We start from the raw sequence: 13,106 nt of genomic DNA, 5'->3' as shown, positions 1-13,106 counted from the left end.
CACTCAGTGGCCACTTTAATAGGTACACTTGTTCAACCGTGTGTAAATATCTAATCAGCCACATTCAAAGCCATTTAAGTGAATGTGAATGTGTCATAGTTGAGACACACATATTGGTCTGAGTAATTCAGAAACTGCTGAACTACTGGGATTTTCCTGAGCAGTCATCTATAGAGGTTACAGAGAATGGTCCGAAACAGAAAAAATGTCCACTGAGCAGCAGTTTGCTTGAAAATGCCTTTTTGATGCCACAGGAGAATTGCCAGACCGGTTTGAGGTGACAGAGAGGCAACAATAACTCAAGTAATCTGTTGTTCCAACCCCAAGGTTTACAGAAGACCATCTCTGAGCACATTAACATGCCACTTTACTAGGATGTTGTGTGTACCTAATAAACTGGCCAGTGAGTGCACGTCACGATGCACACGATTAGTACAAGAACAGATTGAACCTCACCTTTCTGCGATGCTGCGATGGGCTCGGGACACAGATGTCTCAATGTCGATGGGGTGATAACGCAACCCCCTCAATTCCAACGTTTCATCAAGAGAGCCGACCACAAACAAGGCATCGTGACGATCTGCAGAGGAGAAGGACAAACGGGACGGTTCACACTTGGCCATATTTTACCACTGTGGGCGACGTTGGAAATCAATGAGCAAAAGTGACTGCTGAAGGTGAGCGGTTTGATTCCCTGCCCAGTATACAAGTCAAAGGGACACTGAAGATGATGAACCCCAAATTCGCCTCTGATGGCTGTTTTCATCAGTGCGTGAACAGAATGTGTGGGTGACACAATGAAGCACTACACAAATCAATGTGTGAATGGGGATATGAATACGGACTAAAATTATTTATATATTATATATATATATATTTATTAACCCTCCCCCAAAAGTGAGTACAGCGTTATAGCAACAGTATAAATGCTATTGTGTCATCCTATACTGTGTTTATAACTCTTAGGTTAACTTTTATCTATCGTCGTCTCACCTCCACTTGCATCTAGCAGCTCAGTCCTCTTGATGAAGCCCAGGTAGCCCGTCCTGGCCCACAGGGTGTTGGGTTCCCCAAAGCTGAGTCTGGTGTTGAAATGATCCGCCTGCAGGCTCTCTTCCCCATATATGGTGTAGTAGCCACTAGCACTATGAGGACTGTTCACCCAGATCTAAACAAAAGACAGAAATATAGGAGGATTTCTCTTTTTGTGACCTCTAAATATCTGTGCTAACAAATTCACCCAGTAGAGAAAATAATAAAAATAAATCAATGTTCAGAGGAAAAGGATGAGGAGAAAATATTTATATATCATTATCCTAATAACCTCTCTCACCTCTCCAAGATGTGAATCTCCCAATGGGCCTCTGGTCTCTGGGTTGACGATGATGACCCTCACTCCCGGTAAAATCTTAAAGGAAAACACAGAACAGGCTTTAGCTTTAGGGATAATACAACAGCTTTTATTACCTCTCCGGGTCTTTGGTCAGTGTGACCATTACACAAACAAGTTAAACTGGTCAATAATCAATACTTACAGTGCCCGACTCCATGAGTGGAAGACTCTGTGGCGCTCCTCGCTCCACTAGCCTCACCCTGACAGACGTGGACAAAAGACAGACATTCGTTTTTGGATTCGATCAGTTTGTTTTCATTATTTCCAACCATATGATGACTGCAGTTGCCATTGTAACAGTGACTCACCTGTCATGACGCAGAGACTTCATGTCAACATAGACAGTGGAGGGGTCTGGTCCAGCTGTGCCCTAAAGACAGAGAGGGAAATTTAACTAAAATTAGTTAAATGAGAGCTAAATAATAATGAAAATCACCAACATTTAAGGTAAATAGTGAGCTGATGCAGTGTGTCTGTATGAAACCAACCTGCAGACCAATGGCCAGGTTGACCCTGGAGCCAAAAGCAGTGCTAACGGCGCGCGACGACAGACCGAGGTCTTTGAAGAGCTTGGAGAAGGACTGTGTGAGAGACAGACGAGGCCGCTCCTCTGCTATCACCACACAGCTCCGCACACATGACAGATTCAGACCCCTCGCCTGGAAACAAGAACAGATGAAGATTAAATATGTAAAAAATAAGAATGATGTGAAGCCTGCTTCATATGCTCCCAAACATGTAACTGTCCTTGAGTATACATTTTCTATTTATTGTTTTTATGATTCCAAAAGGAAAAAGGAATGAAGAAATATTTTCACATGAAGAGCTGCCGCTCATTTGCTCTCAAGTCCAATCTCTGTGCTCTCATTAAACCTTTCTTAATATCACGATTAACAGGTGTTTCGAGCAGATGGGATTCAAATGACAAACTGATGCATCACCTGCTGTTACTAGTGTAATGACAGAAATTACAGAGCAGTTATTTTTGTGCTGTTTCACAAAAATTACTGCACAAACACAGTGGGAGTGTGTGTGTATGTGTGGCTGTAGGTGTGTGTGTGTGTGTGTGTGTGACCTTCAGCATCTCTGTCTGGGTGCCGAGGCCTTTGGTGCAGAGCTCCATGACAGAGTAAGAGCAGAAGGTGTCTCTGATCTTGTACTGACTGAGCGTGCTCAGCCACAGAGGCAGTGAACTCTCCAGCTCCAGTGGAGGGATAAGGATGGACTGGTGACCTGAGTAAACACTGGACCAAAAACACACACATTACAGCAACACTGCCACATGTAACCATATAAATATGATATTCAGTCGATGTGTGGGTCACCTGGAGAGGCACCAAAGGACGAAGCCCAGGCCACAGTATGGGTCCAGACAGATGGCTATTTGGCGTGAGGAGTAAAGCTCACACTGCAGCTTAATGGAGCGGCACAGGGTACTGATTGCGGCGTGAGACATCTGCCGAGAAATGTATAAAAACAAAGAATATATTCAGTCTGGCTGGTTTCCATGTAAGGGTAATCCATCTTTACACACCCTTTACCTAACTTTCACTCCACCTCATCCACTCGGTGTGTGTGTGTGTACACTGATATGCAGCCTATGAATAATCAGCGGATAATACTCGGCAACGAGCATTTTTGCTTGAAATGCACATCCCAGTATATTAAACTAACATTTACATGTATCTGTATGATTTTAATGAAATTTCACAGAATATCTCAGAAACAGATTCTTTCCAAGAGGAAAGAATCTGGGCGAGGCACCAAATCACCTATTGCTCTCAGAGTGCAGATAAGTGCTGCCCAATGCTCCAGCACCCGGCTTGTGTGTGTGTGTGTTCACTACCGGTGTGTAATAAGGAGGGGTCAAATTCATTACCACTATTTGGTGTGTACACAAAAACGACTAATTCTAGTTCTAATGAACTATACACTAGTCACAAAGCCCTGCTCTTTTACCTTAACTCCAGTCAACATGCCCGTGGTGGACACACTGAAGTCCAGATAGGCCAACATCTCCGCTGTGGGAGGTTTATAGATGTGCGGAGGCCGCTTCCTGGGAAGATCATCTGGGAGAAGAAAGGAGGAGATTTTTATTTATTTCCCTTTTGGACAAAAATAAATGATGTGTACTGTCTTTCTGTTGGTTTAACCATTTGCCCTCATGGATTTGCTTCAGCCTTGGAACAGTTCACCTTGTGGAGTGGGAGGATGTTATATTTTTATTTAGGTGCCAAAAAAGGTGCCACTTTGAAAGCTCATGTTTATGTGCAGCCTACAAGAAATGCACTGTTTACTACAGTTCAGAGATGGGATAAAGGTAAACAGGACACCTTGTGGCCAAATGGGGAACATACAGTATTTTTAAGGCTCGAGATTGTGTGTGCATACATGATTACATCATTCTTGTACCAACATATTCCATCTCTCTCAACTCATGCCCATTGCATCTTAACTATCACAATAGGGTCCAGCACCTGTATCAATGATAGTGGGCCACGTCTTCACATTGACACTGGCAGCAGCTTCCCTGGACCTGAGGATCCTCATAAGAGGCTGGGTGGTGAGGATGCAGGCTGCTTTGCTCACCTGTGACACACAGCAAACACAAAGAGGTCGTCATAAAACACAGATCTGAGATGTTGTATAAAAGCCATTTAGGGTTTCCTCCATGGAAATCACTCACTGGGTTAATAACAAAAAGCTCTACACTGAGATTGCATGAAATTGAGTTATTGCATATGGGCACTTCAATATCTACTGATAAATGTGAGGGACACTATGTCTGTCTAATAACATTATTTACGATCACCATTAATAGTTGTCTGAAAAAAAATAAACACAAAAGTAGCTCATGCGCTACTTGCTGTGGTAAAATACTATATTTCCACCACTTATTTTATTATTATTCTGCTGTATCCAGGTGGTACACTCACATCGATGATCATGCGGACAGTGGGCAGAGTAGCAGCCAGGTTCTGTGGGTGTGGCGGCCTCACTGTAACAGGAATAACGCCCGCATAGAGACAGCCATAGAAGGCAGCTATCAGGTCGATACCTGTAGAGGTAAACGATGAGAAAACCATTCAATCATCACAATCATTTTAACCCGTAAATCTGTTCACTGTTGGCTGTATGTTGGCCATCAACAGAGGATGAGCAGTGAGTCTATGTTTACCTGGGGGATAAAGCAGCACTACATTGTCTCCTGTGTTGAGGCCTCCTCTCTCCATTAAGGTGGCTGTGATTTTTTCAGCTCTCTTGTGTAGTTGAGCACAAGTGGCTGTGCACACTGCCACCCCCTAGTGCAAAACAGAGGAAGTTAAGCTAGCCTTACGACGGACAAAATGGATTACCATTAGTATTAGGTAACAATTTCCGAGACAAATATATGCATTCTTTGCATATATGCAAAATGTTTGAAACTTTGTGTGTGTGTGTGCTTCTTCTACCTTGGCATTGAGCAGCACATACAGCACGTGGTCTGGGTCGGTTTGGGCTCGCCACTGCAGCGCCTCAGACAAGAACTGGTGCTGAAAAGGCATGAAGAGTAATGTGTCATATATGCCATCACCTAAAACATCAGGAGTGAATAAATACATCTATAGCACAAACTGAAATTCTTACAAATGCACATCGGTGGCAAATAATAATACATATACAAAGAATCAGAAAATAGACACAAAGAAAAGCCTGTAAACAGTCAGATATCAACCGTGGTCTCAGTGGCAACAGATACATTTACTCTTTTCACACAGACTTTGAGGAATGCGAAAGACATTTTGAAAAGGGCATCAAATACAGTATGTTGTTTGACCGCTCACACAGACACAAGCACAGAGGATGGGAGTGTCCAGAGAATATTTTTGCCAGGTATCATGCTAGGTCCATCTGTACCTGGCTCACTGTCAAAAACTAACGAGCTATGGGCCTTTCAAACTAAATTTAATGATAACTTTTTAAAGCAAAAAAGTAGATGTAAGGACAGCAGTGGGTCAGTTGGTGTTAGTACACCGACTGCTCTGTTTGTTGGGAAGACCCTACCTCTCTGAAAAAATAGATTGTGAGTATGGACACTATGTTCATGAAGGACTATGGATTTAAATAAATGCTATGATGGACAACTGCCTTAGATCACGGTTGGGAATAATGGATATAGACCTAACTCATATATTACACTTTATGTCTTATATCACCGTGTAACATGGGCCATTGTATGAGTGAGGTGTCTTATTTCACATTACCATTTAAGTCATAACCTTACTTTATTACATGGACCAGTCTTGTAGTATCTGTTTTGTTTCTTTTTTGTGTGTGTTTCCATTGACAAACATTAACGCCTTAGTTCACTATTAATTAAATTAGGTTGCTTTAATGGAAGAATACACTACTTGTTTTTTTACATAAGCAGTGTTCATTATATTCATCATGATGAGGAAATAGTCGGTGGCAGTGCAAAGGACAGAACAGGGCAGAGAAAGAATTAATTATAAGACAGAAGAATATGAACATTAGGGAGCACAAAAAGGCAAAAAAAAGTCAACACCATGATGGTGTACTCCAGACATAAAACACACAATTTACAACAGTGTCACAAAGTTGGCCACATTAAAATCTCCAGCTGGAGTTGTCCATTGTGCCATCCACTCGCACAGGTCACACTCTGCTCAACAATAAATCTGAAGTGACATCATGCAGACCGGCTGCCCTGACCACTCAGAAAGCCATGCTACACACATGGGCGCATCACAGTGAACACAGCGAGCAGAGATGCACACGTAATGTTCCTGTTTGGTACTATATAACTAGATATAAAGCGTCACATAACCTATTTACATGGTGTGTGATTGCTCACGTATGCCATTTATAACTGCACAACAAAAACTGTACATGCAGATTCTGTGAACGTAAATAAACTAATGTTCACTTACAGAATTAAAACTGACTTAATTTACTGCTGAGCCAGTAGTTTGGCAAGTAGGCAGCTGGCCAACTCCTATTTTAAAAGATGATAGCATAGAGAATGTATGTTACTCATAAATGGATGATGCCATTGACTTCATTATTTTGTATTATTTTTGATAAAGTTGGGTACAGCCAAAACTGTAGCTGGAGGCCATCAGGCTGTCAGGGCTGCACATCTGCAAACACATCTGACCGACAGAAGCAGCAGAAGCAAAGGCAAGTGGGGGCCAGACTAGAGCCTTACCATCATGGTGGGCCACATACAGAGCTAACGCCCAACCCAAGCAAAATAAAGGGAGAACAATAGAGATTTAGGAGAGGACATTAATGTGAAAAGATTTATCATAAAGAGAAAAGCTGCAGAGCAACAATCATTTCATAATATGTTTTGTTTTGGTTATTAAACCTTTAAAAAAAAGTGTCACAGTAGAGCCTAAGGTGATGCAATTAAATGCAGAAATGTTAGTTGATTCATTTCCGTCCATTCATTGCAGCTCCATTAGTGTGTTCTTATTCAGTGTAATTTACAGTGAATAAGAAACGCAACACCACTGTTCACATGTCAAGTTAATGTTATGAGCACTCTAGTTTTCTGGAAACATTAGCAAATTAAAGTCTATAAATTATGCATTGAGAAGTTAAAATTATTTAAAAAATTCTGATAATTATTTTTGTAGTCAGTGTGGTGATTTGGGTTCAGTACCTTTCGGATCAGGTCCTGGTCCTCCACCACACCCAGCTCTCTGCCTGTAGCCTGAGCGATCCGTTTCCCTGCCACCAAGTTACCAACCAACATAGAAGCTGGACCCACATCCACTGTGCAAATCAGATGCAATAAAATTCAGGTAAATACTAATTTTTGAGTCATAACAAAACAGCAAAAACCCTGAACAGAAGAAACAAAAAAACAGAAAAAGTGATTTAATTGATCATAATCATAATCAGTTAACGTGTTTCTGGCAGTCTTTCCTCGCTGCAATGTTATATACAGCAGTAAGCACTAGTAGATACCGTCAGTGTCAGCGTACCTGGCTGTTTCTGTCGTGGTTTAGGCATATTGGTAACACAGGTGTGTGGGCACATGAGGATATTACAGGGATGCAGGTTTCCTTCCAGAAAGTTCTGCTTGGTTTCACAGATGTGGATACCACCAAGTGGCGTCTTGGGGAGGGTGTTGGCTGGGACGAGGGCGAGGCAGTACAGGCCGACCTGGTGAATACTGTCGATGGCCTATACAAAGAATACGCAAGACAAAGAAGGAGGGGAGGGTTGTAATTTGGGGATGATCTATGACACGATTTAAGTGAGTACACCTATATTAAATCAGCTTTAAAGAAGACTCGAGTAAATGTGTGATTTACCTGCAGTACTCGACTCATCCACTGGAAGCTGTCCTCCTCACTGGCATCAGGCCTCTGCTCTGCCACAATCACTATCCTCTCATCATAAAATACTGTCACTGAAAACACAGCGATCCTGCAAGGAAGTGAGCACAAACATTTTATTTTTCTATTCTACATTAAACTCAAATTAAATGCACGATATATGTGAACCAATCTGTCAGTACTTTCACACTGTATATGACACAATATTAAGCAGCCACGTGGACTGAGTGTCATTTATTTAATTACATTGTACACCTACACCTACATACACATTAAATTTAGGAATTGTGATATTGTGGACTGTTAGATGACTTAAAAGACCTGCAGAAACCTTATCTATGGATTAATCAGTATACAGGGATATACTGTACAAGCGCTACTCTTTTTACTCACCATTAACATACCACAAATTGTCATTGCTTACATGGAAATATTTACTACTGGAGTATTTAGCATGTAGTTCATGTAGTGTGGATGAACAGAAACAGACACTCAGTGTCTCACCTCCCCCTGTAAACAGTTTTGACAGGCTCCACTGCAAGTGCGGTAGCCACCAGGTCGTCCGCGTTGTGGCGGCGCCCGCTCACCAGCAGCAGCCCCTCAATCTTCCCCACAACAAACACCAGACTTCCCTGTGGAGCGGGCAGATTTAACTCAGCAAGGACATAAAAACCTGTCTCCTCACCTTTATTATACTGAATATCTCTGATTATGTAAGCTTACCGGTCCAACAAATCCAAGCAGACCAGTCCGACTAAAGGGAATTTCTCCAATGGGTGCTCCGGCTTGGTTAACAGGGATCACCTATAGAAAAGCAGTGCGATCAGTGACTAGAATAAAACACACGTAGTAGAGCAAGTCACCCTGCTGTTAGATTTCAAAAGTATACCAAAAGAACAGTGATATATAGGAATAATTTTACTATTGTTATTGTCTATAAAACTTCACAGTCACAATGGTCATGAATTAAGTCTCTTCAGTTCATATAAACAATGCATTTATGTCATGAAGTACAGTGGGTGGCTCCATCTAGTGCTTCTTTCCAATTCATCCATTTTCTAAACCGGCTTGTAGTACTTAGGGACAGGGGTACACAGCAACTCTTCCAAAGTATTAACATAACTTCTTGACAAGCTGTGTGTTGCAGCAATCCACAATTCTTGTCTCATATACTGACAGAAACTGAAAATTGTGATCCCCGATTAGTGTAGAATGAGACTAACGTGACCTATTGCTCTTAAAGTCTGACAGACCTCAAATGTGTTCTTGGTGACTCCAGGCAGACCATAGTACATGGTGCCTCCAGCCCGCGAGTTGATTACAATCTCTCCTATTTCATCCGTCTTGCACAGCTGAGGAGGCCCGTCTGGTTTCACAATGCACATCAGAGCTAAAAGACACAAACAGTTCTGACGTCAAAGAATGCATGAAAAAACCTAAGATAAAGTAATAATCCACAGTAAATGTGGCAGCAGTTAAACTGAAGCAGTGCCAGTTTAAACCAACTGCAGTTGCTGACCTCCAGGCATAATATGGCCCACATCCTGAACAGTGAGAGCAGAGTTTTTGTCCTCTGTGTTCACTCTGATCACACTGTGGCTTAGCCCGCCCATAGACAGGATGGCCCTGGCAGGCAGCGGAGCTCCTCGTGCACCAGGTCTGTGGAGAGGGAAAAATGGAATTAACCTTTAAAAAAAAAAACTGTACATATATTTTTATATTTGAATTACCACATGATATTTTTTCTTTGACTATTCCTTTTGTTCCTATACAATGACATTAAACAGAAAAGACTATGTCAAAGTGAAGGGTCATCTTCACCAAGAAATAAATATGGCATATTAGTTATATTACAAAAAGTACACCTTACTGTAAATAACACTCGTTCATAAATTGATTTATGCTTAAAGCACGATAACTTATTTAAGCTTTATTTTTTGATTCATATAAGAAATGTGAGATGTTGTTTGGAGATGTGACTACATCAGTGACTGGTTGTGTAAGACAGTTGGTGGCAAAACCACAACTCTCTGTTTACATCCGTCTGTTCTTGTCACTGGGTCTCAATACTCTCACTTCCTGGATTTGTGGTTATACAGGTACCAGTTACATGATGGGTGTTAACAATATACAGTAAAACGCAATGGCAGTTACCTAGAGTTTACTCATAATAAACTGTAACACGCTCAAGTGACTTGTTATTAGAAGTCAGAATAAAATGACTATAAAATAAAAATAGTTACAAAAACAAAACAGTCTACAGTTTACAGGTAAATTTAAACTAGTTTCAGAATCCCAATAATGGGAATTTGAGGATGAAGTACCTGCGTATGGCCACAGTCAAGGCCTCAGGTGACGTGGCACATGGACAAATGACCTCAGGCTTCAGACCATGAGACTGGAACACATTCAGAAAGGCGTCACACGAAGACACGGACCCTGGTGACAAACAATAAATGAAAACATTACCACAGTCTGACAGACATATTTAAAACTAACGACAAAACAAAATGACTACATCCAGCATTTTTCTTTTATTACAAAAGGATGATATTTGTGTAGAAATGACTCACATGGGTTTGCTCCATCTGCCACAATAAGCATACGTATAGAGGACAGGTTGGTGTCTCTCTGGTCCTTGTGGGCCATCATGGCCCAGTGGAGGTCACGGCACTTTACCAAGGCCACACGTGCTGTGAAAAAGTAAGAGCGACATGCAACATAAGGTAGGTCCATCAAAACACAATCCCTGCAGGCTGTTTCACATATACACCTTTGCTTGACCAATTCCCCTTGATGAGTTTAAGAAAAATAATGTTCTTGGAAGTGAACAATTAATGTCTAATTCTGTCATTATTACTGTATTTTGGATAAATTACACTAAAGATAACGGAAATCATACAAACGTGAACTGTAAAGTTAAGATTTGCATATTGGCTGAACCTTTGTGTATGTGGACCCTCTGCACCCAGGACATCGGACAGGCTTTCATCACAGCATATGGCACTGTGATGGTGTGGATTCTGTTCATGACACTCTGCAGGGGAAAAATATAAACACATTGTCAATTCCATGCTGTGCGCAATACCAAAGTTACAAAGATCAGCTGGTCTGGCTATACAATACAAGCTGCCACATTTAGTCTCACCGTTAAAACGCCATGCCACAAGCCCATGTCCTTCTTACAGTCCAACACATTGACTAGTGTCTCCCCTAAGAGAGTCAGAAAACTATGATTAGGATGACTAGGTCACTGGTAGCACATTTCATAGCTTGATAGTTCTTAAGTAAAAATCATGTACACGCCTTGCTGCAAATTAACATCCTGCTTACAAGCTAAAGAGTTGAGCATTTTAATGCTTAGTTTATAAGGCTCCATCATCTCATCTCACACACACACATTACCGTACCTTCACAGTAGTTACACGCCTGGGTCAGGGCTTGACAGTGAGTCAGCATTGAGATCTTGGACACAGCAACTCCCATCACTGTTCCCTCCTTACTCGCTTTGTACTTTGGCGGAAGAGACATAAAAAACAAGGATAAAGAAGATAATAATTATTTAATTTATTCTTTTGTTTGTGCCTGACAGTTAAGCCTGGTTTATACTTGGCGCAGTGTAGCTGGTTCAAGGTGGCACACACTGAAGCATTGGACATGAAGGCCCCAGAAGTTGTTGCTGTGTTTGACACTGATAGTCTGATTAATTGAAACTACTGAACCGATTTACATTAACTTCTGTGGAGCAGGAATGCATGTACCAAGGAATTTCTTTAGTATTGTACAAGAAAAGGTGCCACTCCTGATAATAAGATTAATGAATGGAAATAAGAATGGAAACCTAATTTTTCTGTTGTGTATCAGTTAAATCAATTGGATATACAAAAACTACCTCAATGTATGCGGCGTCTGTGTTGGCGGTGGGGATGTGAGGCTGCCAGTCTTTGGACGGTTTGGTCAGGTACTTGGTGTCTGTCACTACCCATTTCATCCTTGGCCATCCTGTTGAATAAAATCAAAATGCCACAAAGAAACAAACAACTACTTTAGGTTACACAAAAAAACAAAAAAACAAAGTGCATTTAGGTCGACTAATTTTGAGCCACCACAAATTGACAACATTCACCCTGTAACCTCTAATTTCAAGGCAAGCAGCCAATATTTAACACACAGAGTGATTACGCAGCTAAACACTAGCACATATTGCCTCTAAATTGGCCTTTGAACATATCATATTTAATGAGTATAAATAATAAATCCCAAAGAGACTAAAAGTGAGATCTTGCTGAGATGGCAGATTTTTGCTGGCTGACCTTTGAACTGGATGATCTCTCCGTTCGGTGTCTTGGGCAGCCCTTTGAGACACACCTCACTGGTCAGAGCCAAACTAACACCACAGCTGCCCAGCAGGAAGCCAATCTGCTGGCTGCCAGCATCCTGCAGAGAGAGACAAAAGTGAGGATATGTATGACGCACAGGGAGACATACACACATACACACACACACACAACTACGACAATTAAAAACCATGTTGTCAATAAGCACACAGCAAAACCTCTTACTGTCAATTTGTTGGTCAATGAGGCATTACTTACACTATATATATATATATATATATATATATTTTTTTTTTTTTTTTAATTATTACATTTTAGTCTCTCAACCACTTATAGTGCCTACTTCCATATGGACATATGCTGCTTCTCCTTATTTTGTGATATTGCCATTATTGTTTTGTTTACGTTTTTTTCTTGAACTTGGGTTTGTCTTATTCCATCAATTTGCCCAGGGACCACATATACAAATTTGTCAATGGATACATTCTGGCATATTTACTATTTACAAATGTGCAATACATTAACAAACAAACAAACACAGTGATGATTCCAAACACATGCACTGGGGCCGCAACCAACAATATTTAAAATACCCAAAAATGTGTTTGTAGCCTCGTTCTTAATCCTTTTATTAAGCTCTTCTATTTGACAAAGAATTACTAAATAACTGTGTTTCAAAGTGATCAATACAGTGTTATTCACTTAACAACATATTTACCTGTCGTGACAGTGGTACTTCAATGGGCACAGGGATGACCTCAGCTAAAAGGCAGCCGTAGAAAGCCACCCAGAACATTCCAGGGTCACTGTTAGGATACACCAGTGCCACCTGATGGACAGACAAAAATATTTCCTTTATCATGTTCTTCTATCACTTAAATACATAGTGGCAGCTGGCTGACAGACAGACAGACATACCCGATCTCCAGGTTGTAGGACAGGCTCAGTCTTGGTGCCTAATTTGTTCAGCAGTGTATAGGCCAGCTTCAGACTGCGACTCCATAGCTTGCCTGCAGAGAATAAAAG

The 13,106-nt window shown here is 41.2% G+C and overlaps 2 protein-coding genes across 6 annotated transcripts in view; both read right to left on the bottom strand.

The window, feature by feature from the left end:
• samd11 (sterile alpha motif domain containing 11) overlaps positions 1–13,106 on the bottom strand; it is a 1,171,052-nt gene that overhangs the window by 145,458 nt on the left and 1,012,488 nt on the right. The window lies entirely within an intron of this gene.
• The window catches only part of dip2ba (disco-interacting protein 2 homolog Ba), a 39,831-nt gene that overhangs the window by 3,214 nt on the left and 23,511 nt on the right, over positions 1–13,106 (bottom strand). For both annotated transcript variants that reach the window (XM_044038040.1, XM_044038042.1), the window contains 29 exons: positions 12,999–13,090; positions 12,799–12,909; positions 12,057–12,180; positions 11,636–11,745; positions 11,154–11,256; positions 10,892–10,956; positions 10,687–10,780; positions 10,317–10,436; positions 10,068–10,182; positions 9,263–9,402; positions 8,997–9,133; positions 8,467–8,547; positions 8,248–8,375; positions 7,720–7,834; positions 7,387–7,588; positions 7,062–7,174; positions 4,846–4,926; positions 4,572–4,695; positions 4,330–4,451; positions 3,871–3,982; positions 3,353–3,462; positions 2,719–2,849; positions 2,469–2,637; positions 1,882–2,052; positions 1,702–1,763; positions 1,536–1,593; positions 1,334–1,408; positions 994–1,168; positions 457–580 (listed from right to left, as the gene is read on the bottom strand). In XM_044038040.1, the coding sequence (XP_043893975.1) occupies positions 457–580; positions 994–1,168; positions 1,334–1,408; positions 1,536–1,593; positions 1,702–1,763; positions 1,882–2,052; positions 2,469–2,637; positions 2,719–2,849; positions 3,353–3,462; positions 3,871–3,982; positions 4,330–4,451; positions 4,572–4,695; positions 4,846–4,926; positions 7,062–7,174; positions 7,387–7,588; positions 7,720–7,834; positions 8,248–8,375; positions 8,467–8,547; positions 8,997–9,133; positions 9,263–9,402; positions 10,068–10,182; positions 10,317–10,436; positions 10,687–10,780; positions 10,892–10,956; positions 11,154–11,256; positions 11,636–11,745; positions 12,057–12,180; positions 12,799–12,909; positions 12,999–13,090 (3,364 nt within the window). The remainder of the gene's footprint in view (positions 1–456; positions 581–993; positions 1,169–1,333; positions 1,409–1,535; positions 1,594–1,701; positions 1,764–1,881; positions 2,053–2,468; positions 2,638–2,718; positions 2,850–3,352; positions 3,463–3,870; positions 3,983–4,329; positions 4,452–4,571; positions 4,696–4,845; positions 4,927–7,061; positions 7,175–7,386; positions 7,589–7,719; positions 7,835–8,247; positions 8,376–8,466; positions 8,548–8,996; positions 9,134–9,262; positions 9,403–10,067; positions 10,183–10,316; positions 10,437–10,686; positions 10,781–10,891; positions 10,957–11,153; positions 11,257–11,635; positions 11,746–12,056; positions 12,181–12,798; positions 12,910–12,998; positions 13,091–13,106) is intronic.

This window comes from Solea senegalensis, linkage group LG11, assembly GCF_019176455.1.
Source record: "Solea senegalensis isolate Sse05_10M linkage group LG11, IFAPA_SoseM_1, whole genome shotgun sequence".
Lineage (NCBI taxonomy): Eukaryota > Metazoa > Chordata > Actinopteri > Pleuronectiformes > Soleidae > Solea > Solea senegalensis.
The sequence above is the reverse complement of the archived record's forward strand: the minus strand, read 5'-3'. Positions and strand labels throughout refer to the sequence as shown.